The sequence below is a fragment of the Stegostoma tigrinum genome, chromosome 39 (genome assembly GCF_030684315.1).
Source record: "Stegostoma tigrinum isolate sSteTig4 chromosome 39, sSteTig4.hap1, whole genome shotgun sequence".
In the NCBI taxonomy this organism is placed as follows: domain Eukaryota; kingdom Metazoa; phylum Chordata; class Chondrichthyes; order Orectolobiformes; family Stegostomatidae; genus Stegostoma; species Stegostoma tigrinum.
This window is the reverse complement of record NC_081392.1, coordinates 2,974,552-2,999,875: the sequence shown is the minus strand read 5'-3', so window position 1 is coordinate 2,999,875 and position 25,324 is coordinate 2,974,552. Positions and strand designations below refer to the sequence as shown.

The window sequence follows — 25,324 nt, the reverse complement described above, 5'->3', positions numbered from 1 at the left end:
TTGGGCTTTATCAGCCACTTATGAACTCATTGAACTGGAGTGAAACCAAATCATCCCCTATCTAGGGAGAGTGCCCAAGAAGGATTACTGATAGAGACTGGCATTTTTCTCCTGGCTGGCCTGAAATGCCGGAGCACAGCCTCAAGGTAAGGGGCTGCTCCGTTAGAACCAAGGTGGGGAGAAATTCCTTCAGACAGAGAATTGTATATCTTTGGAATTCTTTACTTCAGAGTTGTGAAAAGACAGATTTTAGGTCGCTCGGGAAGTTGGAGTTGAAGCAGAAGATCAGCCGTAATCTTATTAGCATAGCACAGCAGGCTCGATGGGCCAAATAGTCATTTACTCTTTCTTTTTCTTATGTAGTTATGTCTGAAGTTGGAAACGTCAAATCTGAACGTGGTGATTCGAATATGGTCTTGCCAAAGCATTATATAACATCTGTAAATAGTAGGATGCAGTGTAAAGGATTAAATAATTATATGAATTAGGAGCTGGAGTTGACCTCTGCCATTCAGTAAAATCTTGGCTGATCTAATTACTTCACAATCCCACCTACCTCCAGAAACCATCAAGATTTTGTCCACCTCTGCCTTAAAATATTCAAAATCTCTGCTTAGGCTACTGTTTGAGGAAGGGTTCCAAAAACTCATGACCCTCTGAGAGAAGAAAATTATTCTCATTCCCTTGCACAGACAGCCATTTACTTAAAAAGTCGCCCTGGCTCTAGATTTTCCAACAAGAGAAAATATCCTTCATGTGTTCACCATTTAAAGACCCCTCTGAATCTTGTGTGTTTCAGTCAGACCACTCTTACTCTTCTAAACTTCAGCAGATGCAATCTCAACCTTTCCTAATATGATTACTTGCCTGTTACAGATTTTAGCTTAGTAAGCCTTCTTTGTATTGGTTCCTATATATGGAAACATACAAGATAGGAGCTGGAGGAGGCCATTTGGCTCTTCAAGCATGTTCTGCCATTCTTTGTGATCATGGCTGATCGTCCAACTCAATAGCCTAATGCTGCTTTCTCCCCATAACCTTTGATCCCATTTTCCCCAAGTGCTATATCTAGTCACCTCTTGAATGCATTCAGTGTTTTGGCATCAACTTCTTCGTGTGGTTATGAATTCCACAGTCTTACCACTTTTTGGGTGAAGAAATATCTCCTCACCTCCGGCCTAAATGGTCAACCCTGAATTCTCTCACTGTGACCGCTGGTTCTGGATCTTGCCTTAAATATGGAAACCAGTTCCAGAAACAATACTATATAGCCTCGATGTCCTGTGTAACTAAAACATAATCTCCCTAATTTAGATGACAGCTGGTTTGTAATTCGAGTGCCAAAACAGCATGGGCTCAATTTCCACACCAACTAAGTTACCGTGAAAGATTTTTCTTCTAAAACTCTTTCCTCACCTGAGGCGAATTGTGATATCCTCTGATTAAAGCACCACCGATCATCTCCTCTCTAATCAGTATAGCCCTATTTGACGACTCTACCTTTTTAAATGTTTGGATGCTCTTTAAAGACTTGTATTAGTGAAGAAAAGCTACGTGGATTATTATAAGATGATGTATAATGGTATTTTGGCACTGAGGGATGAACCTTCAAGGACCAAAATGCTATTTTCTTATCATCTTTGTGTTTTTATTTTGTGAAAGTTGAATATTTCATGTTTATTAGTATAAGCCATATGGAAAGTCTCCCTCTTAGATCCTTGATATATTTTGGTTTTTGCCTTGGTTCCTCACTTGATTAGGACATGACGTGGAGGTGCCAGTGTTGGACTGTTTTGGACAAAGTCAGAAGTCCCACAACATCAGGGTCTAGGCCCGAAACGTCAGCTTTTGTGCTCCTGAGATGCTGCTGGGCCTGCTGTGTTCATCCAGCCTCACATTTTATTATCAGGGTATAGCCCAACAGGTTTATTTGAAATCCCTTTCAGCGCGCTGCCTCTCCGTCAGGTGAAGTCTGAAGATCCTACACTTCACCAGGTGAAGGAGCAGCAGTCTGACGGCTTGTGATTTCAAATAAACCTGTTGGATTATAACCTGATGTTGTGAGACTTCTAACTTGATGAGGACCGAATGTTCACTGGCTCATTATTGTGGGCTTGTCAGTAAATCATTGTTTATTCATAGGGAATTCCCAAACATTGAGTTTGCTACTATTTTTGGAGAAGCCTTTTCTTTTGGCCATCCATATTTTTTCCTTTGATTTTGAAATTGCTCATTTAATGGGATACAGTTTCATTGAGGTGTTAGCTACCCATAGTGTCTTGACCAGGCTGCATTCAAGTGTACAGCAACACTACAAGACCAAGTTAATGCACTTGCACAGAAGTATTCAGTTTCAGAAAATGATAATTGCTCTTATAGAATCCCTACTGTGCAGAAAGAGGCCATTCAGCCCATAGGGCCTGCTTCAATCCTATGAAAAGCATCCCACCCAGACCTACCACCCATAACCCAGCATTTACCATGGCTAATCCACCTAGTCTGTACATCGCTGGACACTGCAGGACAATTTAGCATGACCAATCTACCTAATCTGCACGTCATTGGACTATGTGAAGAAACTGGACCTCTGGCGGGAACCACGCAGACATAAAGCATGTAAACTCCACGCAGGCAGTCACCCAATGCTGAAATCGAACCCAAGTCCCTGGTTGAGTACTCCTGAGAGCAGCTGGTGTCATGTACGCTATATAATTCTAGTAATAGTCAATCTCGTGTAAATCACTCCTATTTTGGCCCAGAAGCTCTCATATTTTGTATACTTCATGGCTGGAACAGTCCAATGAGTCTCTCTTATAGTTGCTGTTTCTCATTCAAACTGTCTAAAATAGAAAGCTCTAGACAGCATTTCCTTCAGAATTCTGGACCATGGCCAGCAACTGTGGAGACTGTCGCTATTGGCAGTTCCTAAAGAGTGGAGTGAATTTTACCCTGCAAAAAAATTCATCCACTCTTTCTTTTGTCTAAAGTTTGATCTCAAAAACTCAACTTTCACACAAGTTTACATGTTAACTCTATTATTTACATTTAACAACCTGAAATAAGTTTTGAAATGTATTAATTCTGATTAAATTTGAACAACATCATGCTGGGATTGACTGTTCCCCAAACGTTCTGTTCATTTGCCAGTCACTGTTATTAATATTCTCTTAAGAAATACATTGAAGCATTGCTTTTTAATACCACTTCTTGCAGGTGCTATCACAAAGGCTTTGCAAACTATCAAAATGTAGAGCTTTGCTTCATTTTGCATTATTTATTGATGCTTGCTATTTTCTCCAAATGAATATATTCTTTGGTAACTGGGCTGTTCCAGGAAGCTCCTGCTCATCATTTGCAATTCTTGCACCTGCAAGAAAGACCTTTGCTCATGACAATTGTTCGGTGTTTTGAATGTAAAATAAAGCCTACATTTAAACAAAAATTAGAAATGTGGGACTTGAGACTGACCCTGGGACTAACATGAACTAGCTAGGCTGTGCAGAGATAGGAATTTGTGTAACATGGCATCAGTTGTGTGTGTGATGGCCTTTGCCATGTGGGCCAAATGTCCATGCATGATTGTTGCTGAAGCCTTTCCAGTTAGCGGCAGGAGTTGTAGTGTAGCAGAATATCGAAGCCTGATCTTGTACTTGCACTTTCCTGCTGGGGTCATTAGATGACCATCATGAAGAGGAATCCTGTTGGAATTTTAAACTTTTCTTTCCCCAAGCTAGATGCCCTGTGAAACTTGTTGGTCCTCCATTGCCCCTGCTCTGGCTAACTGACTTTTTTTTTGGTTTTAATTTATTCTGTTACAAGTCATGATGCAATATTTGCAAGTTTTGGTGATGCAATTTTGATGTTCTTTGAAATCTTAAGAAATCCTATTGTATTTCAGCTGAAAGTGCTCCCAAGGGATTTGCAGCTATGCTCAGAGACTGCATCTGGAGTTGATGCTGGAGGTCAGCATGAATGGGGTGAACTGGTCCAACTTGATCCACAGACTATGGGAGTCATTGTCCGGCTAGAGAGGGAGACGTTCCAGGTATGACATTGGATTCCTCTTGAGATGTATTAACTAGAGTTTATTAGAGTTTGCTCCAACTTAAATAGACTGTGTATTCAGTGTCTATTTTAGAACCTTAGGAATTTAAATGCATCTTCATGATCATTAGATTTATCAATTAATCTGAAATTGTAACATTTTCTGAATTTTTAAACCACAATCTGGAATACTTTTAACATGTCTTCTCCTTGTCACCTGTGTGTCAAAATTAAACACTCTGCTCAGAACTGAAATGTTGCCTCTGAATTTGTGCATTGACAAGTACCTTGTCTGAACTGTACAGCAGGAAAGTGCCCTTGAAACCCTCTGTGCCTAGTTTGAAATTTTCCACTTTTCCAATGGTATTTCTGATCAAGATTTAAAATTGGGAGTAGTTATTATGGTGGCCCCATGTCTATGAGGATTAGGGTAGAGCCGACAACTTCATTTCATATAGTTTTCAACATAATTCCAATTGCTAACCTAATTGCCAATCTCATTCAGTTTGTGTTGATTTCAAACCAGAATTCCAGGTGCCAGCATCTAACTCATTTTATGTGTAATAAAATGTCCCAAGGGTGCCTGATGGTGCTTTATTAAAAATAAATTGATACCTGGACCAAATAGGGAGCTTTTAGGACAGGTGATAGAAAGCTTGGTTGCAGATACAAGTTTTACAGTGTTTGTTAATGGAAGAGAGGACCAGAGAGGGAATTCCAGAGCTCAGGACTTTGGGAGCTGAAGATGCAATAAAACCAACTCATGCATGAGCTTATTTTTGTCCCCCCAGTGGCCACTGTCATTTTTAAAAAAAAAATGTTTGAGATGTGGGCATTGCTGGCAAGATTGGCTTTATCACCAAGAGGGCTGTGGTGCTGGAATCACATGTAGGTCAGATCGGTAATGTAGGCAGACTTCCTTCCGTAAGGACTTCAGTGAACCAGATGGGTTTTCATAACAGTTGCTGATGGTTACAAACTTGTCATTAGGCTAAATTTTTATTTGAGACTATTTTTAAAAAATTGGTTTCACATTTCATAATCTGCCAAGTTAGAATTTGAATCATGTTTGGGATTAGCAGTCCAGTGTACTATTACTTCATCGTTTCCCACGACGTCCTTGTCACAATTTTGTTCATCTACCATTGGTTGTACCTTGCTTGTGAAGATGTGTGTAACTTTTAATTATTTGATCATAAATTATTGAGCCGTGTGTGAAGCTGTCCTTTTAATCAAACTGCTAGCCTTACAGATCATTGTCAGTTACCTGATTTGATAATTGACCCAGATATGATAAGTGCATCTTTGTCTCCTTTTTCTGTGTCAGAGCAGTTAGGATATAGAGTGGGAGCTCCAGTTGCAAAATAGGGAAACAGTGAACAGAAGAGGTCATGAAAGTCCAAGTTGCAAATCATTGTCTGAAGTGCCACTGTGATGGTCTTAAATGCATTGTTACAGTTTAGAACATTTTTGGTGGTCTGTAGTGGCAATTAAAATGCGGCATTTATGAATGAATGCACTTTGCCAATGTTACCTTACATCATACAACATAGAACATTACAGCACAGTACAGGCCCTTCGGCCCTCGATGTTGTGCCCACCTGTCATACCGATCTCAAGCCCATCTAACCTACACTATTCCATGTATGTCCACATGCTTGTCCAATGACGACTTAAATGTACCTAAAGTTGGCGAATCTACTACCGTTGCAGGTAAAGCTTTCCATTTCCTTACTACTCTCTGAGTAAAGAAACTACGTCTGACATCTGTCCTATATCTTTCACCCCTCAATTTAAAGCTATGCCCCCTCGTGCTCGCCGTCACCGTCCTAGGAAAAGGGCTCTCCCTATCCACCCTATCTAACCCTCTGATTATTTTATATGTTTCAATTAAGTCACCTCTCAACCTTCTTCTCTCTAATGAAAACAGCCTTAAGTCCCTCAGCCTTTCCTCATAAGACCTTCCCTCCATACCAGGCAACATCCTAGTAAATCTCCTCTGCACCCTTTCCAAAGCTTCCACATCCTTCTTATAATGCGGTGACCAGAACTGTACGCAATACTCCAAGTGCGGCCGCACCAGAGTTTTGTACAACTTCACTATAACCTCTTGGTTCCGGAACTCAATCCCTCTATTAATAAAAGCTAAAACACTGTATGCCTTCTTAACAGCCCTGTCAACCTGGGTGGCAACTTTCAAGGATCTGTGTACATGGACACCGAGATCTCTCTGCTCATCTACACTGCTAAGAATCTTACCATTAGCCCTGTACTTTGCCTTCCGGTTATTCCTACCAAAGTGCATCACCTCACACTTGTCTGCATTAAACTCCATTTGCCACCTCTCAGCCCAGCTCTGCAGCTTATCTATGTCGCTCTGCAAGCTACAGCATCCTTCGTCACTATCCACAACTCCACTGACCTTAGTGTCATCTGCAAATTTATTAACCCATCCTTCTACGCCCTCATCCAGGTCATTTATAAAAATGACAAACAGCAGTGGACCCAAGACCGACCCTTGCGGTACACCACTAGTAACTGGTCTCCAGGATGAACATTTCCCATCAACTACCACCCTCTGTCTTCTTTCAGCAAGCCAATTTCCGATCTAAACTGCTATATCTCCCACAATTCCATTCCTCCGCATTTTGTACAATAGCCTACCGTGGGGAACCTTATCGAACGCCTTGCTGAAATCCATATACACCACATCAACCGGTTTACTCTCATCTACCTGTTTGGTCACCTTCTCAAAGAACTCAATAAGGTTTGTGAGGCAAGAACTCAATAAGGTTTGTTACAAATAAGATAACTGAAGGAATGCAAGATAATCCAATTCTTGTAATATATGTTCCTTTAAGGAGCAATCATTTAGCATGACTGCTTGCATGAGTTTGGATTTTTGACTGCTTTTTAGCTTATTGGATCGGTAAAATTGAAACAAACCAATTAAAAATAGTTCTAACCAAAATTCCCTTTGATTACAGACTTTTTGTGAACTTCCTCTATCTTGCATTGCCTCTTATTTTGCTTATTTTTGATAAGACATTTGCAAAAGATAAACTTTATTCTTCGACAATGCAGATAGAAGGCTTTTCCTCTTCTGCTCGGGCTGAGAAATGCAAACTGTTTAATCATTTAATGTTCACGTTTTGTAGGTTCTTAATATGTATGGAAAGGTCATTACTGTACGGCATCAGGCAATAACTCGGAAGAAGGATAATCGCTTTGCTGTGGCCTTGGACTCTGAGCAAAACAATATTCATGTGAAAGACATTGTCAAAGTCATTGACGGACCACACTCAGTAAGACTTCGCTGCTGATTTTTTTCAAACGAGATTGCAAATGTAGAAATCTGAGGCAAAGTGTTAAGTCAGCATTATCTCTGGTGACCTTAAGTATCTGTCCTTGGTCCACTCCTGTTTCTCAGCTACATGAAGTCCCTTGACCGCCTTATCTGAAAACACAGCATTACCTCCAAAGTGACCTGATGACTATCTTTTGAATTAGTACGTGGTAATACTCCATAATCTTCCATTTGAGAATTTTCACTGGAGGTACATAATGAGCGCAGTCAATGGTCACATTAGATAAAAACTTAAACTGATTCTCTTTCAGTGAATCCTTGACAGAATGAAGACTAACGTTTGTGAAAGATTGTTCCTGTCCTTAATTTATCAGGCAACTTGTTAGGCATCCAACATTGGATGAGTGGAAATTTTCTCCAGTTAAATGTTGAACCAGCTACAAAATTACATTCCCTTACAATTGACTATCTTCTTTCCTCGCAACTATATGAGTCTGAAGCGGCCTGTTTGCAACCATGTGACATTCAAACTTGAAATGATCTTCCATCTGCATGTCTGTACCATCACTGTCAAAAACATTCCCTATGTATCCATTCCATCAAAATCTTTCACAATCTTCAAGATCTCTGTTTGGTCAATCTTTCACTACCTCTTTTTCAGGGAAAGAAAAAGACGCAATTTGTTGATCCTTTCTGATACATCAACTTGTTCATTTCTGTTATCATCCTTGTCAGTTTGCTCTGCACCCCCTTTAGTGTGCTTCATTGTTGTTAACATGGCATCTGAACTGCATGTGGTGATATAAGTATAGTCTAAACAAAGGTTTCATAGAACTTACTTCATGATTTATCAGTTCTAACCATGTAGAAATAAAATGTTTCATTTGTTTTATGATCTTGCTGACCTGTGATACAACTGGTAGCGATTTTATTGGTTTAATGTGTTTATCTTTGTTGAGGAGCATCATGGATTGATGAAAGTAATACAGTTGGCATGGTGCATATGGACTTCCAAAATTATTTTTGTTTAGCAGCTTGTTAACAAGTTTGAAACCCTGCTGTACAAGCAGCAGAATGCATAACAAGTTTGCTAAGTGGCAAGAAGTGGAATACTGGTGAGGAATTGTTTGTTGGATTGGAGGCAGTAATATAGTGGAGTATCCCGGGGACCAGCATTAGGATTACTGCTTTTTTAAAAATCTATATTCATGATCTCAAGCAAGTGCAGGGTACAATTTCAGGATTTGTAGATAAGATAAAACTTGGAAGTATTATGAATTGTGAGGATGATAAATTCAGGCAGTCCCTAGGCTGTGAATGTGTTCCGTACCTGAATCACTTCACAAGTCAATTTATGTGCAAGTTGGGACATGATGTAGGACACAATAAAGCAACTGTTTGGAAGTACAGGAAATGTTTGTCTGTGAAATTAAAATTACACTCCTGTATGATGTTGTGTTTGTAGGTATGAATGTTCAAAAGTTGCGTGTTCATAAATCAGAGACCTCCTGTCACGACTTCAAAGGCAGGCTGGTACTGTGACCATATGGGATCTTGGCCTTTATAGATAGAGCCCTAGAATGTTAAAAACAAGGAAATTATGACAAATCTTATAATGTATTGGATTGACATCAGATGGAGAATTTCATCCAATTGTGGTACTGCATTTTGCAGGATGTGAAGATATTGGAGGGAGCAGTAAAGATTAACAAGAATCCTTTTAGATAAATGTAACATGTATAGATTACAGGAGCTGAAGCTATTTTCCTTGCAGAAGCAAACATTGAGATGTGTTTGAGATATTCAAAATCATGAGGGGCCTGGGCAAAGTGATGTGGAGAAACTGTTCCCATTGGACGAAAAGGCAAATTTCAGGAAAATAACACAAAAGGGTGACACAAAGAATGTTGTGTGTGGCTCTGGATCTAGAATGCGCTGAGGGACAAACTGCCTTTTACAAATCTACACTGGCTATCCTTAATGAACTCTATTCACGTCCCTCTTGAAGTTTTAAAATTTATGAATGGAATGTGGACACTGCTGTTAGGCTAGAGTTTATTGCCCATTTTTCCTGACTCTGTATTCCAAAAACCTTGAGTTAAAGATTGTCCTTGCACTCATTCTTGATTAAGGATGTCACATTTTCCACTTCTGAATCCTCTGGCACCTCCCCTATATTTGGGGAAGATTGAAAAATTAAGCAGACTCTTTATCCCCACCCCAGCTTCCTTTAACAATCCAGCAGGCAAAACATGCAGACCAGCGGGACTACTTACCTTAAGCAGCCTTTGTAATACTGCCTCTTCAAATTTCTCACTTTCTGAAGTCTTTACCATTGCAACTTCCACCATCAGTTGGATTTCACTTCTTTGGTAAACATGTACCTAGGAATGTTACTGTGGTACTGGCCATAAGTTATGGCTCAGTGTGCACAGCTCTGCTGGGCTGTGGGATAGCTCCTCTTTGATACAAGCCCCTAGATTCTACAACGAGGACTTTGCAGGGTTGACTAAGCAGGATGTGCTGTTGTCATTTCCAGTGCCTTTATCGATGCCACGTGGTCTTACCTGGGCGGCAGATTTCCTTTCCTAAAGGAGATGAGTAAACCAAATAGATTTGTATGAGAAAACATGGTCATTATTCCTGAGTCTAGCTTTTGACTTCAGATTTATTGATTGCACTCAAATTCCAACAGCTGCCATGGCTTCGAATCATGTCCTCAAATGTTAGTGGGCATTTGGATTTCTCATTTATGATGTCTATAGCTATTATGCCACCATTTCCCCAGCAACTGCCCAGTTCTGTGTTTAATAAAAGTCTTCTGTATTTTTTTCTGCTATATTGAAACAAACAGTGCTTAACAGGATTTGTGCAAACCTGAAGTTTAATTTTCTAGGGTCGTGAGGGTGAGATTCGGCACTTGTATCGTGGCTTCGCATTTCTACATTGCAAGAAATTGGTGGAAAATGGTGGTATGTTTGTTTGTAAAACCCGACACTTAGTACTTGCTGGAGGTGCAAAGGTAAGTTGTATAAACTTACAACCTTAATAAATTCCTGAAATTTCTACTTTTCTTAAAGTAAAACTAATAAATGGCCCACGGCACTACTTACAATAAGTGAATGCATACAAACGTTTTATATATCCAGGATGTAAGGTTTGTTGGTGAACCTTCCAAAGTAATGCTGTCTATTGGAAAGAGCTTACACCATGACAGGCAACTGTTTGCATAGAGAATTTCTGTCCAGACATTTACACAGATAACTTCATAGTCAATTGCTCATGTAAGACATTGTCAAATATTTGTGCCTTCAAACAAGTCAAGAGGTGACAACAGTATGTGATTCTACATATATTGGATTTGGTACCAATTCTTAATCATGTACAACTGTGTAATGGCAATTGATTCATTCTGCAACACAGCAAGCACTTTTTTTCCATTCAGAGCCTCCAGGTGAAAAAAGACAGACTGGGAGCAGAAAAAAATAGCAATGTTTCAATATGAGTTCCAGCTCTTGGTTGCGCTGGGAGTTTTAGACTTCCATTTGTGTTTAGCACAGAAGTTATTCTCAATGTGACAGAAGTTTATAATGATGTGCTGGCACTCCTCTAGACAGAAATCACTTGAAACATCTTTCCAGCTTTCTGTCATTCTTTGAAAGTTAAAATTTCTTGCTTCAGAATGATATTTATATGGTTTTACTCTTTATGTATCTTTTGCCACCTGTAAATCCATCATCATAACTGCCATTCGCGAGTTAGTTCTTTTTATTTGTTGATTGCTTTGGAACATGAATTAAAAATAGAAGACGGTGGAAATAGTCAGCAAGTCACTCAGCATCTGCTAGACTGGTTATTCTTTGGACTGAGAGTCTTCTTCAAGACTCTGGACAACCCTACTGTCCTTTTCCAACAGGGAAATGATTTTTTTTTTCAGAGATTATGGTATTGTAGAGACTTTTACACTGTTTAAGTAGGTAGCTGACCTCCTCCTGACTCAGCATGGGCCAGTGCAAAACTTAACTTCAGGCAAGATTGTAGTTGGCATGTGCAGTTGTTACAGTAGATTCCAATTCAACTGGAAAGAATGTGGATATTTGGTGCATATTGGGTTTGACCTGCTGATTGTTTAATGTCCTCATTTTCTTAGCTCACTCATGCTTGTTACTTGTCCGAGTAATTGAATTGCATTCGTTCTGTGTACAGCTGTACTCAAACTCAAGTCATTGCTCCTGTGAGGAGCAGAGGCAAGAGTTGGTGAGAAAACAACTAACTGCTTTTTTCTTTTGAGTGGAATTGTGCCTTGAGCTAGTATGACAATTAACACAAAATATTTCTTCATTGGCTTTGTTTTGGACTTTTATTGCAGCCAAGGGATGTAACAAATTTCACAGTGAGCGGTTTTGCGCCGATGAGCCCCCGCATTAGCAGTCCAGTGCACCCCAGTGGTGGAGGTGAGTGAACTTTTTAGGTGAGATCTAAAGCTATTACTTTAGTCGAAGATATGTTTTTGACAAACAGAACTGAATACAAATAGATTGACTGGAGAAGATGTTGCTTTCTTATACAATGTGTGTTAATAATGAAATGTACACAATACAGATTTTGCCTTTTAGTCTGTTAAGTATAACTTTTTTGTTTTCTACACTTGGCATGCTTAGCTGCAATGGTTTCAATGGGATACCCTGTTTATGGTTAGTGATACCAAACTGCAAGTTATTTCATGTGTGCTCTGGGTAACAACTGATAGAATTTAAATTCAATTAATAAAACTGGAATTGAAAGTCATTCTTGGTGATGGTCACTATGAAACTATCATCAGTTGTTTCAAAACACAGCCATCTAGTTTCGTGGTTGACTGTTAACTGCCTTCAGAAATGGTCTGAGCAATCAAGTCTTTCCAAAGGTAATTAGGGATGGGCAACAAATGCCAACCTTGCCAATGTTGCCCACGTGCCTCAAAAAAATAAAGGAAAAGAAGTTGTTGGCAGTGGAGATGATGATTTGAGTTATCTTCAGCCTCAAGGATGATCCTGGAGCAGTAATTAGTTTTGGCAGAGACCCAATAGTGCTTTGTTTGATCCAGCCACATCTGGCAAAAATGTCAAAAATCAATTACCTACCATAACTGTTCCAATGTACAGCATTAGCTTATGAGAGTAATATCAGAGAATCAATACATATGAGGGGGCAAATACTAACGGTTTGGCCCAGAGTCCAAGATTTTCCTGGACTTCCTCTAACTTACGTTTGAATTAGATAAGTGCAGAGCTGTCCAGAAAGACCTTTAATTCTGAACTGTTCACCATGGTGTTTAACACAAAGCATTTGATTAATGAACAATAGGAATAATATACATTGGTCTGAACAATGAAATCCCTTTTCAAAGTCAGTCTGCCAATTTATGTAGTATTAAATTTCTCACATGCAATAACTGTACAATATGTGGAGGAATAGTTAGACTAGTTTCGTAAAGGACACATACCTGTAGGTTAAATCTTGTTTATTAACTACCAGATGATGAACTAAGAGTCCAGTACCTGGGCTTTGTGGTGAAGCTCTCTATTCTCAATCAAAAGTGACCTGAAATGTAATATGATCTGGAATTTTGGTATGATCAGTCTACCAAATCTGTGACTGCAATGTTAAAACAATATTTGGTATAGATTGTTTCAAATACTGCCTGCTTGCCCATTGGTTCAAGTTTGGTCTAATGGCTTCAAACCCATGGCCCTTGATAATCCCATTTCAGTGATGTGCACTGCTGAAACTCAGGATGTGTCTACCTTTATTTGTCATGATTTTAATGACATCTGCTTTTCTGTAGTTAAACCAATTAAATGTTTGAATCTTACAGCCCCTCGAGGTGGTTTTGGAGGACAAGGGGGAATGGGCCGTGGTCGAGGTCGTAGAGATAATGACCTGATTGGACAAACGGTTCGCATTTCACAAGGACCATATAAAGGTATGCTATCAAACTAAGAATTTTCTTAGTTAACACCATGTGGTGAATAATCAGTGCAATGTTAACAAAAAATTGCAACAAAACACCTAACCAACAACAAAAGCATAAATTGCTGAAGAAACTCAGGGTGAAGCTGTTCTGATGAAGAGTCACTGTTTTCAAAACATTAATTCTGCTTTCTTCCAACAGATGCTGCAGATCTGCTGAGTTTCTCCAGAAATTTATGCCTCTGTTTCAGATTTCCAGCATTCGCAGATCTTTGTTTAATTTCAGCATCTCATTTCTAGATGTTCCTGACGTACACTGCTATGATTATTGTCTCTTCTTTTCCAGTTGTTTATTTGCTCTTCTTTAGTTTCAAACATTTGGAAATCCATGTTTGTGAGTTTCAGAAATTCTCCAAATGACTGACTAATTAAAATCCTGAGAATTTTAGGTCATCGTTATATCAGTGGAATCATGGAAAGGCAGTGTGACTCCCATTTAATCCCTCAGCTGCTACCAAACCTTAATGAGCCAAACTGACATCCCACTAGCTGAAACTGGAAATCTTTAGTCAGCCCCTTCCATCCTCTGACTTAATCGAGAGGTTTTATTGCTGCTGAGAGACTGCCAAGAGGTTTGTCTTCAACTAAGTAGCTACTGTGAGGTGTCGCTACAGGGAAGACTCCCTGCATAGGTGAAAGTTACACTTCCATAAACAGCACATTTGAACATTGCAAAGTACAACAAATAGGATGAATGTTTGTTCACTGTCTGGAATTGGGTGTTACAGCAGACCCTATTCAGTTCAGTATTGTAATACTTAGTGTAATTAATTGTGTCCACAGGTTACATAGGTGTGGTAAAGGATGCGACAGAATCTACAGCTCGCGTAGAGCTTCATTCCACCTGCCAGACCATTTCTGTAGATCGCCAGCGCCTCACTACAGTGTAAGTCTAGAGCTCTGAGGTTGATTTCAATGAATTGTATACTTTACTGGAGCAGTAACAACAGCTTGTGTTTGCATAGCTCATTTAACCTAATAAAATGTCCAATGTTGTTTCACGGGAGCATTTTAAAACAAAATATGGCACCATGCCAGATAAGATATTAAGCCAGGTGACTAAACATTCAATCTAAAAAACCGGTTTATGGAGTTTGAGAGGAGGAAAGGCAGGCTATGAGGGAGAGTTTTAGGGAGGCTATTCCAGATCTAGGAACTAGGCAACGGAAAGTGCGCTCATCAAAACTGACACTCTTGATCACCTGCAGAGACATTTTATTCGGCTAATTGATCCTCCACTCACACCATTTGTATATTTCGATCTCTCGGATTATAATGTCTGTGCCTGGATGCTGTCTTCACTTCGCTGCCGAAGGAGCAGCGCTTTGTGATTTCAAATAAACCTGTTAGACTGAACCTGCTATTGTGTGACTTTTGACCATATCTACCCCAGTCCAATACTGGTGCCTCCACATCAAAACTGAAGTGATTAAATTGGGTATCTTCAAAGATAAAAATTGGAATTCAGATATATTAGAGTTTTGTGGCTTATACAGATTAGAAATAGGGAGAGGCAACACCGTGGAGGGACTTTAAACGAGCGTGGGAATTTTAAGACCTAGATTTTGCTCAACCAGAAATCAGTGGAGCACGACAATGGATCATGCTGCAAGTAAAGTCAGCGGAGAATTTGATCACCTCAGGTTGGTGGAGGACAGAATGTGGGGAGGTGAGCAGTGAATGCTTGTGGATACTCAGGTCCAGAAGTGTTAAAGACATAAAAAAAGTTTCTGCAGCATATAATCTAAGACATGGGCAAAGGAAGGTGATGTATGTGGAAATTGAGAGTCTTTTGTGCTGACTTTTTTTTGTGACTGGAAGTTCAAGTTGGGGTCAATTGAGACAGGAGGATGGAGTTGGTAGCTGGGGAGCAGAGTTTAGAGTGGGAGGAAAAACAATTACTTTGATCTTCCTGTCATTTACTTGTACTTATATTATCCCCTTTACTATACTCTGATGTGAATAAACCAATAGCACAGTTGAAAGAAGCTGGACTGTGGTTTTAAAAAGTGATATATTCTCTGCTTAAGGCCTGCCTCTGATGTCCTAATGTAGGAAAATAGTTAACTAAGTTGCAATTTGAGTCTTGCAACTGAATAGCAACTGCTTAAGATGATGGCTGGATAGGTGCCTGGCACCTGCAAATCTGAATCCAAAGCAAGATTTCAGGTGAGTGGTGGAGGAGGAAAGAAGTGTGACTGATTCTGACAATCCATAAAATGTTTGTAATGAATTGATGACCAAGAATTATTATCATGGGAAAAGGTCACAAATTAATATACAGAAATCCTCATTTACTTTCAGTGTAGCCTTAGTGGGAGTGTTTGCAGTATCATGGTTTCTCTGTAGTTTTCTTCAAGCCTCCTTCAGTCTACCTGTCAGTGTTATCCACGCATTGAGTTTGTCTTTCTTCATTTCTATTTCTGCCCTACACTGCATACTTTTCTTCAGTTGTTCCCAGTTCAACCTATCGGGTCTTCATTTGCGATGCCCTACGCGTCTATCTTTCTACTTGTTGCTATATTTAGCAACCCTTTTGATTCGTGAAATTTTACTCTTGACCCTAATCTGTTTGCTTGTCTTTATGTCCGCTCATTACTGTACCCCATTGTGAGCTAAATAGTTCCTCATGGTGAATTTTGTTTGTAGTGGAAAATACAAAATACTTTCATGTTTGAATTTCAGGGACTCAAAGAAGAAGGGTGGCTTGACATCTGCTTACAGTCGTACCCCAATGTACGGTTCCCAAACCCCAATGTACGGATCAGGATCTCGGACACCCATGTATGGCTCCCAGACACCTTTACATGATGGTAAGATTGCTTGACCATACACTGCCCAAGGGTATGGTGGAAGTGGAGGCATTCATTTGAAAGGGAAACTAGATGGAAACTTGAAAGGAAGCAAACTTGCTGGGATACAGGAATGGAAAAGCTGAACTGAACCGAGCAGACTGTTCATTGGGAGCTGCCATCAAAGTTGATTGGACTAATGGCTCTCATGACTTTATTTTATTTAATTCTCACTTATACACTGGTCATTTTAGTAAAATTCATGGATTCCAATGGATTCCTTAGTCAAGAGTTAGAGTCCCTGCTCCTTTTCAATCTGGCAATGTTGTAATTGTCCCAATAAGCAAGAAATGAAAAACTTTTACAACGTGTCTGTTCTTAGAAATACAGTTTCCATCCATAAAGTGCTTTTATTCCCCGACGAGTCAGACTGACCACAAGTCCATTCACCTAAGTTAAAATCTGTCAGAGAAAAACATTCCTGTCCACAGATTTCAAAGTCGTAATTGGCTTCAGGATGGAAATTGAGTTGCCAAACATCTTTTTTTGTACTTGAAGCTGTGAAGTTTTTGGGAGACTGAAACACATTGTCCAGCTGGTGGCTAAGGAATGTTTGTGGTTAGAATGAAGAAATTGAATGTGTGCAGTGTCATATTAGATATTACAGGATCCTTTAGAGTTAGAATCATTGCAAATAAATCGTCACAGAAATTTAACCAGAAACAGTCAAATATTGAGTCTGTTTTTAATTCCACTCTGCAGCTGAATTGGGAGTGAAGATCAATGTTTCAGACTTATCTCTTTGCTTTTAGGAAGTCGAACTCCACATTACGGCTCGCAAACTCCAGTTCATGATGGGAGCAGGACTCCAGGACAAAGCGGAGCTTGGGATCCAAATAATCCCAACACACCTTCCAGGTGAGTATCAATGGAACCAAAGCTATTCAATTTGACTTGCAGCAAATATTAATATTTAAACAATACACCAATTTACTTTGTTTACAGAATGTCTTGTGCATTTGTTACAAGCCTTATTTTCTTTTCTTTAATTGCACAGGAATGATGATGAATATGATTTCCCTTACGATGATGAACCCACCCCATCTCCACAGGCATATGGTGGAACACCCAACCCACAAACTCCAGGCTACACGGATGTGCCGTCTCCGCAGGTTAACCCACAATATAATCCTCAAACACCTGGAACACCAGCAATGTGAGTAATTCTAAAGTTCACTGTTGGATAGTTATAGATTCATTCTCTGAGCTCAATATATTTTTTTCTGTTGAAGTACATAGGTGCTGCTAAGAGGGCACATGACTGGAATTTGTCCAAAGTTTAGTCGGTTTTGCTCTAACGCGTAGTTGCCTACTCAACAATGTGTTATAGAAAATCGCACTATCGAAATAACAGGGCCTATGGGAAAAATGGGGTTGGGACAGACCACTAAAAAATATCACTCAAAATTACTCCAAAGCCTAACATAGGATAGCACAGTTTGAATAAATGTTTAATTCATATCTAATAGTGAAATAAAAGTAAACTAAACACCTTACCTTGAAAAATGTCATGACTCAGTGGGGAAGGTTTTGAGTTTGCTGCTCGGCATTAACATTGTGTATATTTGGGACAAAGCTCGTGAAACGATCATGTGTTTTCAACACGTACTGCTCTGCGCGCAGATGGAATCGCTTTATAGCCAACACACATTCAGGTTTGAGAAATAGTGTTCCCCTATTCGTCAGTTGTGTTATACCCAATTTGCATTGCTAGAACACGCATTATAGCAGAACCAACTGCAGGGACAGACAATAATTTTATAGTGAATGGTGTGCGGAGAGAGGCCATTCAGTCCAATCAGTTTTTGGCAGCATTATTATTCACACAAACCTCTTCATGCTCAATTGCATCTCGACTTCACATTATGACTTCTTAACTAAATCGCTCATGAATACATAAAAAGTGTGGAATTAAGGCCTAATGTGAAACCAGAGTAAAGCGAACAGTTTTCACTCTCATCAGAGCCTACAGAGTCATGATGGCACAGAAGGAGGTTGCTCAGTGCATCAAGTCTGTGTTTTGTCTTTTTAGAGCAATTAATTAGTTCCATTCCTCTGCACGTTTCTGTAGCCACGCAACTTTATTTCCCTCAAATGTTTTCTAACTTCTTTTTCAAATCATTCATCGTCTCTGCTTCCACTATTCGGGTAGATACTGTGTTCCAGTCATCACCATTGATTAATTAAAATAATTCTTCATGACCCCTGCCTCTCTTGCTCAGTCTTAAAATCTATGTCTCCAATCCTTTTACCATCAGCTAATGACAACAACTTGCCTTATTTTAAACTTGTCATGATATATTAAAAATGTAACCTCATTTTTAAGAAAGCAGGAAACTTCAGGCGAGTTAGATTGGTAGATTGGGTAGATAAAGGGGAGCCAGTATATTTCCAAAAAACATTTTATAAAGTGCCGCATAAATGATTACTGCATTAAGAACAGAGCTCAGGGTACGAGATGATATATTAACATGAATGAAGGATTGGTTAACTACCAAGAAACACAGTTGAAATAATAGGATTACTTTCAGGTTGACAAGCTAACTGGTGGAGTGCCTCAGGGATCAGGGCTGTGTCCTTAACTATTTACGGTCTATGGTGATAACTTGGATAAGGGAACTGACTGTATTGCATCCAAGTATTCTAATTATACCAAGAAAGGTAGGCAAGCAAATTGTGAGGAGAATACAAAGAGTCTGCAAAAGGATATAGATGAGTTAAATGATTGAGCAAAAAATCAATAGATGTAGTTTTATGTAGGATAACGTAACATTGTCCATTTTGGCAGAAGGGATAAGGAAGCAGATTATTACTTAAATGGTGAGGCACAGCAGAGTTCTGAAGTACAGAAGGGTCTGGATGTCCATGAATCTCCAAATTTTAGCATGTAGGTACATCAGATAATTAAGAGGGATCTGCACCTTTATTGTGGGGATGTGGAATATGAAAACAGAAGACTTCTTGTAACTCTACAAGATGTTAGTGGGACTGAAGAAGTGTGAACTATTTTGGCTTCCTTGCTGGAGGAGGGTTTGACTTACATTGGTAGTAGTTCAGGGAAGATTCACAAAGCTGCTTTCTGGGATGAAGGGCTGATTTGTGGGAAAAGCTTGGCAATAGTTTTTCTTTGGAGTTGAAAAGAATGAGTTGCGATCCCTTAATGGAATGTAAAACTTCCTGAGGCGGCTTGATGGTTTAGATGCTGACAGAATGTTTCATTTGTGTGGAATCTAGAACTATTGGGCACAGCTTAAAAATGAGGGAACTTGTGTAGGGTGAAGATAAGAGAAATTTCTTCTCTCAGAAGGTCTTTAGATTTCTCTTTCACTTTGAGCAGTGGAGATTGGATCAGCTACTTTGTTGACGAAAGAGTTCTAGGGAGCAAATGGGAAAGTACAGTTGAGACCACAACCAAGATTAGCCATGATCTTATTGATTAGTACAGTAAGCTTGAAGTGTCAGATGGCTGCCTCCTATTTCTTATCTTTCTCCCAAATCTCTCCTGATTTCCTTTAATACATGGGGAATGATCCCAGTTTCACCAACCTAATTTTGTCGCTGTAAACACCTCATCCATGAAACCATTCGAACAGGTCTCCTCAGGGACCCTCTGATCCTTCCTAAAGAGGATTGCTATTTGCTGTGGTTTTAGCTGCCTTTCTACAAATTGTTACTCTTCAAAAAGGTGGATCAGGTATGACTAGTTCAGTTCCCTCATCATTTAACCTTTCGAGTTTGTCTTTCAGGTACAGCACAGATCAATTTTCTCCATATGCGGCTCCGTCTCCTCAAGGATCTTACCAGCCCAGCCCCAGTCCACAAAGCTATCACCAGGTCGCACCAAGCCCTGTGGGCTACCAAAATACTCATTCACCTGCCAGCTATCATCCAACACCATCACCAATGGCGTACCAGGTAGGTGTAAGACTGAACCTGTGTGAATTTACTTTTACAAAGACAACAACAACTTGGCTGTTCTGGTTAGTTTATCTAAACTGGAATACAGTTAATACTGTAACCGAAACAAACATAAGTACAGAAAAACTCCGCAGGTCTGACAGCATCTGCGGAGAATGAAACAGGCTTAACGTTTTGAGTCTAAGAAGACTTCTTCAGAACTGCAAGGGTTTGCAAGGTGTTGGCTTTTGTATTTTTGACAGAGGTGGAATATAAAATGATGAAAGTGAATTGATTACTTTTCCAGTACATGAACAATGCTGTTTTAACTTCAATTGCCTCGCTGTCCTACTCACAGATATTTTCCATTGCAGGCAAGCCCAAGCCCAAGCCCCGTTGGTTATAGTCCAATGACTCCCGGGGCCCCATCGCCTGGTGCATACAACCCTCATACACCAGGTTCCAGTATTGATCAGGGGTCCAATGACTGGGTGACGACTGACATCATGGTTAAAGTGCGGGACACCTATTTGGATGCACAGATCATAGGGCAGACTGGAGTAATTCGCAGCGTGTCGGTATGTAACATTACAGCTGTACTGAATATTGGTATTGGAATTTGAGACAAGATTTAAGCAGACTTTTAACACAAGGCAATCCAAAGAGAAAGTTTAGAGTCTGAAACATTCAGTCACTAGTTTGGCTTCTAAAGTGAGCAAAGAATCACAAACCAAAAAACAACAATAGTAAAAAAACTGTTGTGTCAAAATTGCCAGTAACCCCAGCAAAATATTGTAGTCAGTTGGAAGAAAGTAGTTAATGGAGCAATCACTCCAAGATCATTCCGGAAATAGAGTGGGACAACGCACAAATATAAAAGAACTCTTTGCCTGGTGAAACTGGGACTGAATTTTCTTTCTCGCAGGTGAGTTATAAAGTCAAATGCCATTCATGCTCACACTGTACCATGGTTCGTAATTCTTTGATTGGGGTCACAGGCAAAGCCAGCAATTGCCTGTCTCTAATTGACTGATAAGGTTGTGGTCAGTCAGCTTCTTGAACTGCTGCAGTCTGTCTCATTTGACATGACTGAATAGCTTGCTACCCACTTCAGAGGGCAGTTAAAATTCAACCATGTAGCTGTGGATTTGGAGTCTGTCACACAGGCAAGACCAGATAGGAATGGCTGATTCTTTTCTCAAGAAGCATTAGTGATCCACAATGGATTTGCATGGCAGTTGATGTTAGTTTCGTGGTTAGTATCACTGAGATTAGCTTTATATTCCAGATTTGATCAATTAAGTTTAAATTCCACCAGCTGCTGTGATGAGATTTGAACCTATTTCCCCAGAGCAATTGTTAGAGACTCCAGATTACTAATGGTATTGACAACCCAACCATTTCCCTAAATATGGGATATTCACTGCAGGCTCCTGCTTACTGGTGGAAGTAGTGTAGTTTTGAACTTTCAGAACTAAATACATATCAAAAGATATTGAATTGTAGAATTGTGCCTACTATTTGCATTATTTGTTCAGCTGTGCCATTGGGTGAAATTGAGTGATATTCTGAAATTTGCTGCAGCTTTAGTTGAATCAAATATTGACTGAGTGAAAGAACTATCTTTTAGGTTCAATTATTGCACTGACCATTGGTGTGAGCAAATTTATAGAGAAAATATTAATGCCTCTATCGTTCAGGAAAGGAATGTAAACTGCAGAATTGTGCAGTTTTGAAGAAATGTTAAACCTTTCTCCCCCCACAGGGTGGCCTTTGCTCCGTGTATCTGTCTGACACTGACAAAGTAGTCAGCATCTCAAGTGAACATCTTGAACCTGTCACCCCTATGAAAAGTGATAAGGTAAGAGCCAACTAGCTGCAACCACCCACAACTGAATTGCAGCAGAAACTCCTTTTGATCTTCTTAAATATATAAAATTGTTATAATCGCTGTTACCCTATTCCTCCTGAAGTTCAACAACCACATTCTAATCGGTACAAAAAGTCTTCAAAAATACCAGTAAGAGTGTGCTTTGATTCAAAAGTTTTCAATAATTAGAAAGGCAATGAATTGACAATGTGTTAATATCCTTTTTATTAATATGTTTGTGGATTTTTGTTTTCAAAAGAGCCCTAATGAATGTGCGACAGGATGATGATGTGGGTTTAGATGCAAAACTTTCATTAACGGTATTTGGGTCATGCAGCACTAAAACAGATCCTTTGGTCCAACTTGTCCATGCTGACCAATTTTCTGAGCTGCTTGTGTTTGGCCTATATCCCTCTAAACCTTTCCTATTCACTTAACAGTCCAAATGTCTTTTAAATGTTGCAACTGTATCTGCATCTATCACTTAGTATGGCAGTTCATCCCACACACGAACCACTGTCTATGTGAAAAAGATGCCCTTCAGGCTCCTTTTTAAATCTTTCTCCTCTCACCTTAAAAATATAACCCTAGTTTTGAACTCACCCACTGTAGGGAAAGGGCCTTTTCTATTCACCTTATCTGTGCCTCCTATGATTTTATAAACCTCTACAAAGTCACTCCTCAACCTCCTACACTCCAATGAGAAAATTCGCAGCCTGTCTAGCCTTTCCTTATAACTCAAACTTTCCAGTCCCAGCAACATCCTAGTAAATCTTTTCTGAACTTTCTCCAATTTAATAATATCCTTTCTATAACAGAGAAACCAGAACTGTATACAGTAATCCAAAAGAGGCCTCACCAATGTCCTGTATGACGTCAACGTGACATCCTAACTCCTATACTCAATGGACCGTATTGCAACTTTCAAAGAACTGTGCAAATGAAATCCCAGGTCTGTCTGTTTGACAACAGTACCCAGGGCCCTGCCATTAACAGTATAAGTCCTGCCTGTGTTCACTTCACCAAAACGTGCATTACTTTGCTCAACCTAAGCTCAGATCAACGGGGATGAAAGCATCCTCTTTCATCATGCTGTAAGAATTGGATGTGAAATAGTTTCTTCTGTCTCAATCATGTGGATACAATTTGTCAGTTGAGAGCTGGCCTTAATTACATTTTAATTGTTAAAACTTCTGAAGATAATTGAATGGGAAGTCAGAATAGGTTTTTCGAGTTCATTGTTGCAGAAGAGCTTGTTTACTGTGCATCAAACTAAACTTAGAAGTGTTTGAAATTGCAAACCATCTCACCGCTCATCATTAATACCACTTGAACTCCAAGAAATGCATAAAAATATAATTCATGCAAATAAATGTTGATAGGGATAACTTTTGGACCAACATTTTGTGAGTAAAATTATGTATTTTGGCAAGTACAATACAATACACCACAGGAACAGGCCCGTTGGCCCACTAAGCCTGTGCCAAATCCCAGTTCTTACTTAGCCTGCTACTTATTGCCTGTACACAGTTTCTGTACCTCAGTTTGCCTCCCGTTCATGTGTCTATCAAGATATGCCTTAAACATTGCCATCATGCCTGCTTCCTCCTCCACCACCATTGGCAATGTGTTCCAGGCACCCACCAGCCGCTGTGTGAAAAATGTTCCCTGTACTTCTACCCTAAACTTTCCCCCTCTCACCTTGAACCTGCCCCCTCTTATAGTTGACTTTTCCACCCTGGGAAAGACAACCTCCGACTATCCACCGTACATATGCCTCCCATAGTTTTGTGGACCCTCTGCCAGGTTGTCCCTCAGCGTTCATTCTTGCAGTGAAAATAATCTGAGTTCTTCCAACCTTTCCTCATAACTAAAACCCTCAAGGCGAGGTGGCATCCTGGTAAACCTTCTCTTCACTCTTTCCAAAACATCCACGTCCCCCTGGTATTGTGGCAGCCAGAACTGCATGCAATATTCCAAACGTGGCCTAACTAAAGTTTTGTCCAGCTGTAACGTAACTTGCCAACTTTTATATTTGATACTTAGGCTGAAAAAGGCTAGCGTGCTGTATCAGAGATAGAAAGAACTGCCGATGCTGGAGTCAGAGATAACACAGTGTGGAGCTGGAGGAACACAGCAGGCCAGGCAGCAACAGAGAAGCAGCAAAGCTGACTCTTTGGATCGGGAACCTTCAGAAATTTCAGAAACCCCAATATAGCCCCTTCCCTTGTTGGACAATTCATATATGGTATGGTTTCAATCAAAACCCTCCTGGACATGCCTTACAAATTACTTCCCATCCAAACCCCCAGCCCTAAGGGAGTCCCAGTCAGTAATTGGGGAGGTTAAAATCAACTACCACAACAAACCTGTTATTTTCACATCTTTCCAGAATCTGACTACATACCTCTTCTATCTCCAGCTAGCAGCTAGGAAGCTTGAAGTACAAACTAGTATTGTGATTTCACCCTTCCTATTCCTGACCTCTCCACATAATCTCTTGCTGGAAGATTCCTGCAGGGCGTCCTCAGTCTAAGTAGCTGTGATATGCTCCCTGACCACTCCCCCACCTCTTTTGCTTCCTCCTCTGTCTTGTCTAAAACATCGATATACCGGAACATTATGCTGACAATCAGTGTCCCTCTTTCAATTATGTTTCTGTGATAGAAGCAACATCATAATTACATGTATTAATCAAGGCTCTAAGTTCATTTGCCTTATCTGTTATACTGCTTGCATTGAAGCATATACAGTCCAAGCTTCCAGTTCCACTGAGCCTGATAACTACTTCCTTATTGCTATTCCCTTTACCTACATTTGCCTTAGTCTCAAGGTCTTCCTCAGTGTCTATATTTGCTAACCTACTGTCCCTGTTCCCAACCCCTACCACACTAGTTTAAACCCTCCTGAGTGGCACTATCAACCTCCCTGCCAGGATATTGATATCCTTTCGGTTTAGGACCTCCTTGTACAGCTCCCACCTTCCCTGGAAGACATCGAATCATCCACATACCTGAAGCTCTTCCCCCTATGCCAGCTCTTTAGCCACATGTTCAGTTTTACTCTGTCTCTGTTCCTACCCTCAGCGTGTGGCATGGGAGTAATCCTGACATTACCACCTCAGCAGCCCTGCTTTTTAGTTTACTGCTTAACACCCCGAATTGTTGTTGCATGACCTTGTCATTCTTCCTACCGATATCATTTCTGCCAATATGGACAATGAATTTTAAGATAATAAAATGTGAGGCTGGATGAACACAGCAGGCCAAGCAGCATCTCAGGAGCACAAAAGCTGACGTTTCGGGCCTAGACCCTTCATCAGAGAGGGGGATGAAGAGATCT

General features: G+C 40.0%; 1 protein-coding gene across 1 annotated transcript in view; it reads left to right on the top strand.

Annotated features, from left to right (window-relative positions):
- The window catches only part of supt5h (SPT5 homolog, DSIF elongation factor subunit), a 92,701-nt gene that overhangs the window by 62,638 nt on the left and 4,739 nt on the right, over positions 1 to 25,324 (top strand). Inside the window, exons 17-28 of the mRNA XM_048522344.2 lie at positions 3,899 to 4,045; positions 7,203 to 7,349; positions 10,248 to 10,373; positions 11,721 to 11,805; positions 13,209 to 13,316; positions 14,147 to 14,249; positions 16,049 to 16,176; positions 16,968 to 17,073; positions 17,213 to 17,371; positions 19,962 to 20,130; positions 20,487 to 20,690; positions 21,878 to 21,973. Coding sequence (XP_048378301.1) covers positions 3,899 to 4,045; positions 7,203 to 7,349; positions 10,248 to 10,373; positions 11,721 to 11,805; positions 13,209 to 13,316; positions 14,147 to 14,249; positions 16,049 to 16,176; positions 16,968 to 17,073; positions 17,213 to 17,371; positions 19,962 to 20,130; positions 20,487 to 20,690; positions 21,878 to 21,973 — 1,578 coding nt within the window. The remainder of the gene's footprint in view (positions 1 to 3,898; positions 4,046 to 7,202; positions 7,350 to 10,247; positions 10,374 to 11,720; positions 11,806 to 13,208; positions 13,317 to 14,146; positions 14,250 to 16,048; positions 16,177 to 16,967; positions 17,074 to 17,212; positions 17,372 to 19,961; positions 20,131 to 20,486; positions 20,691 to 21,877; positions 21,974 to 25,324) is intronic.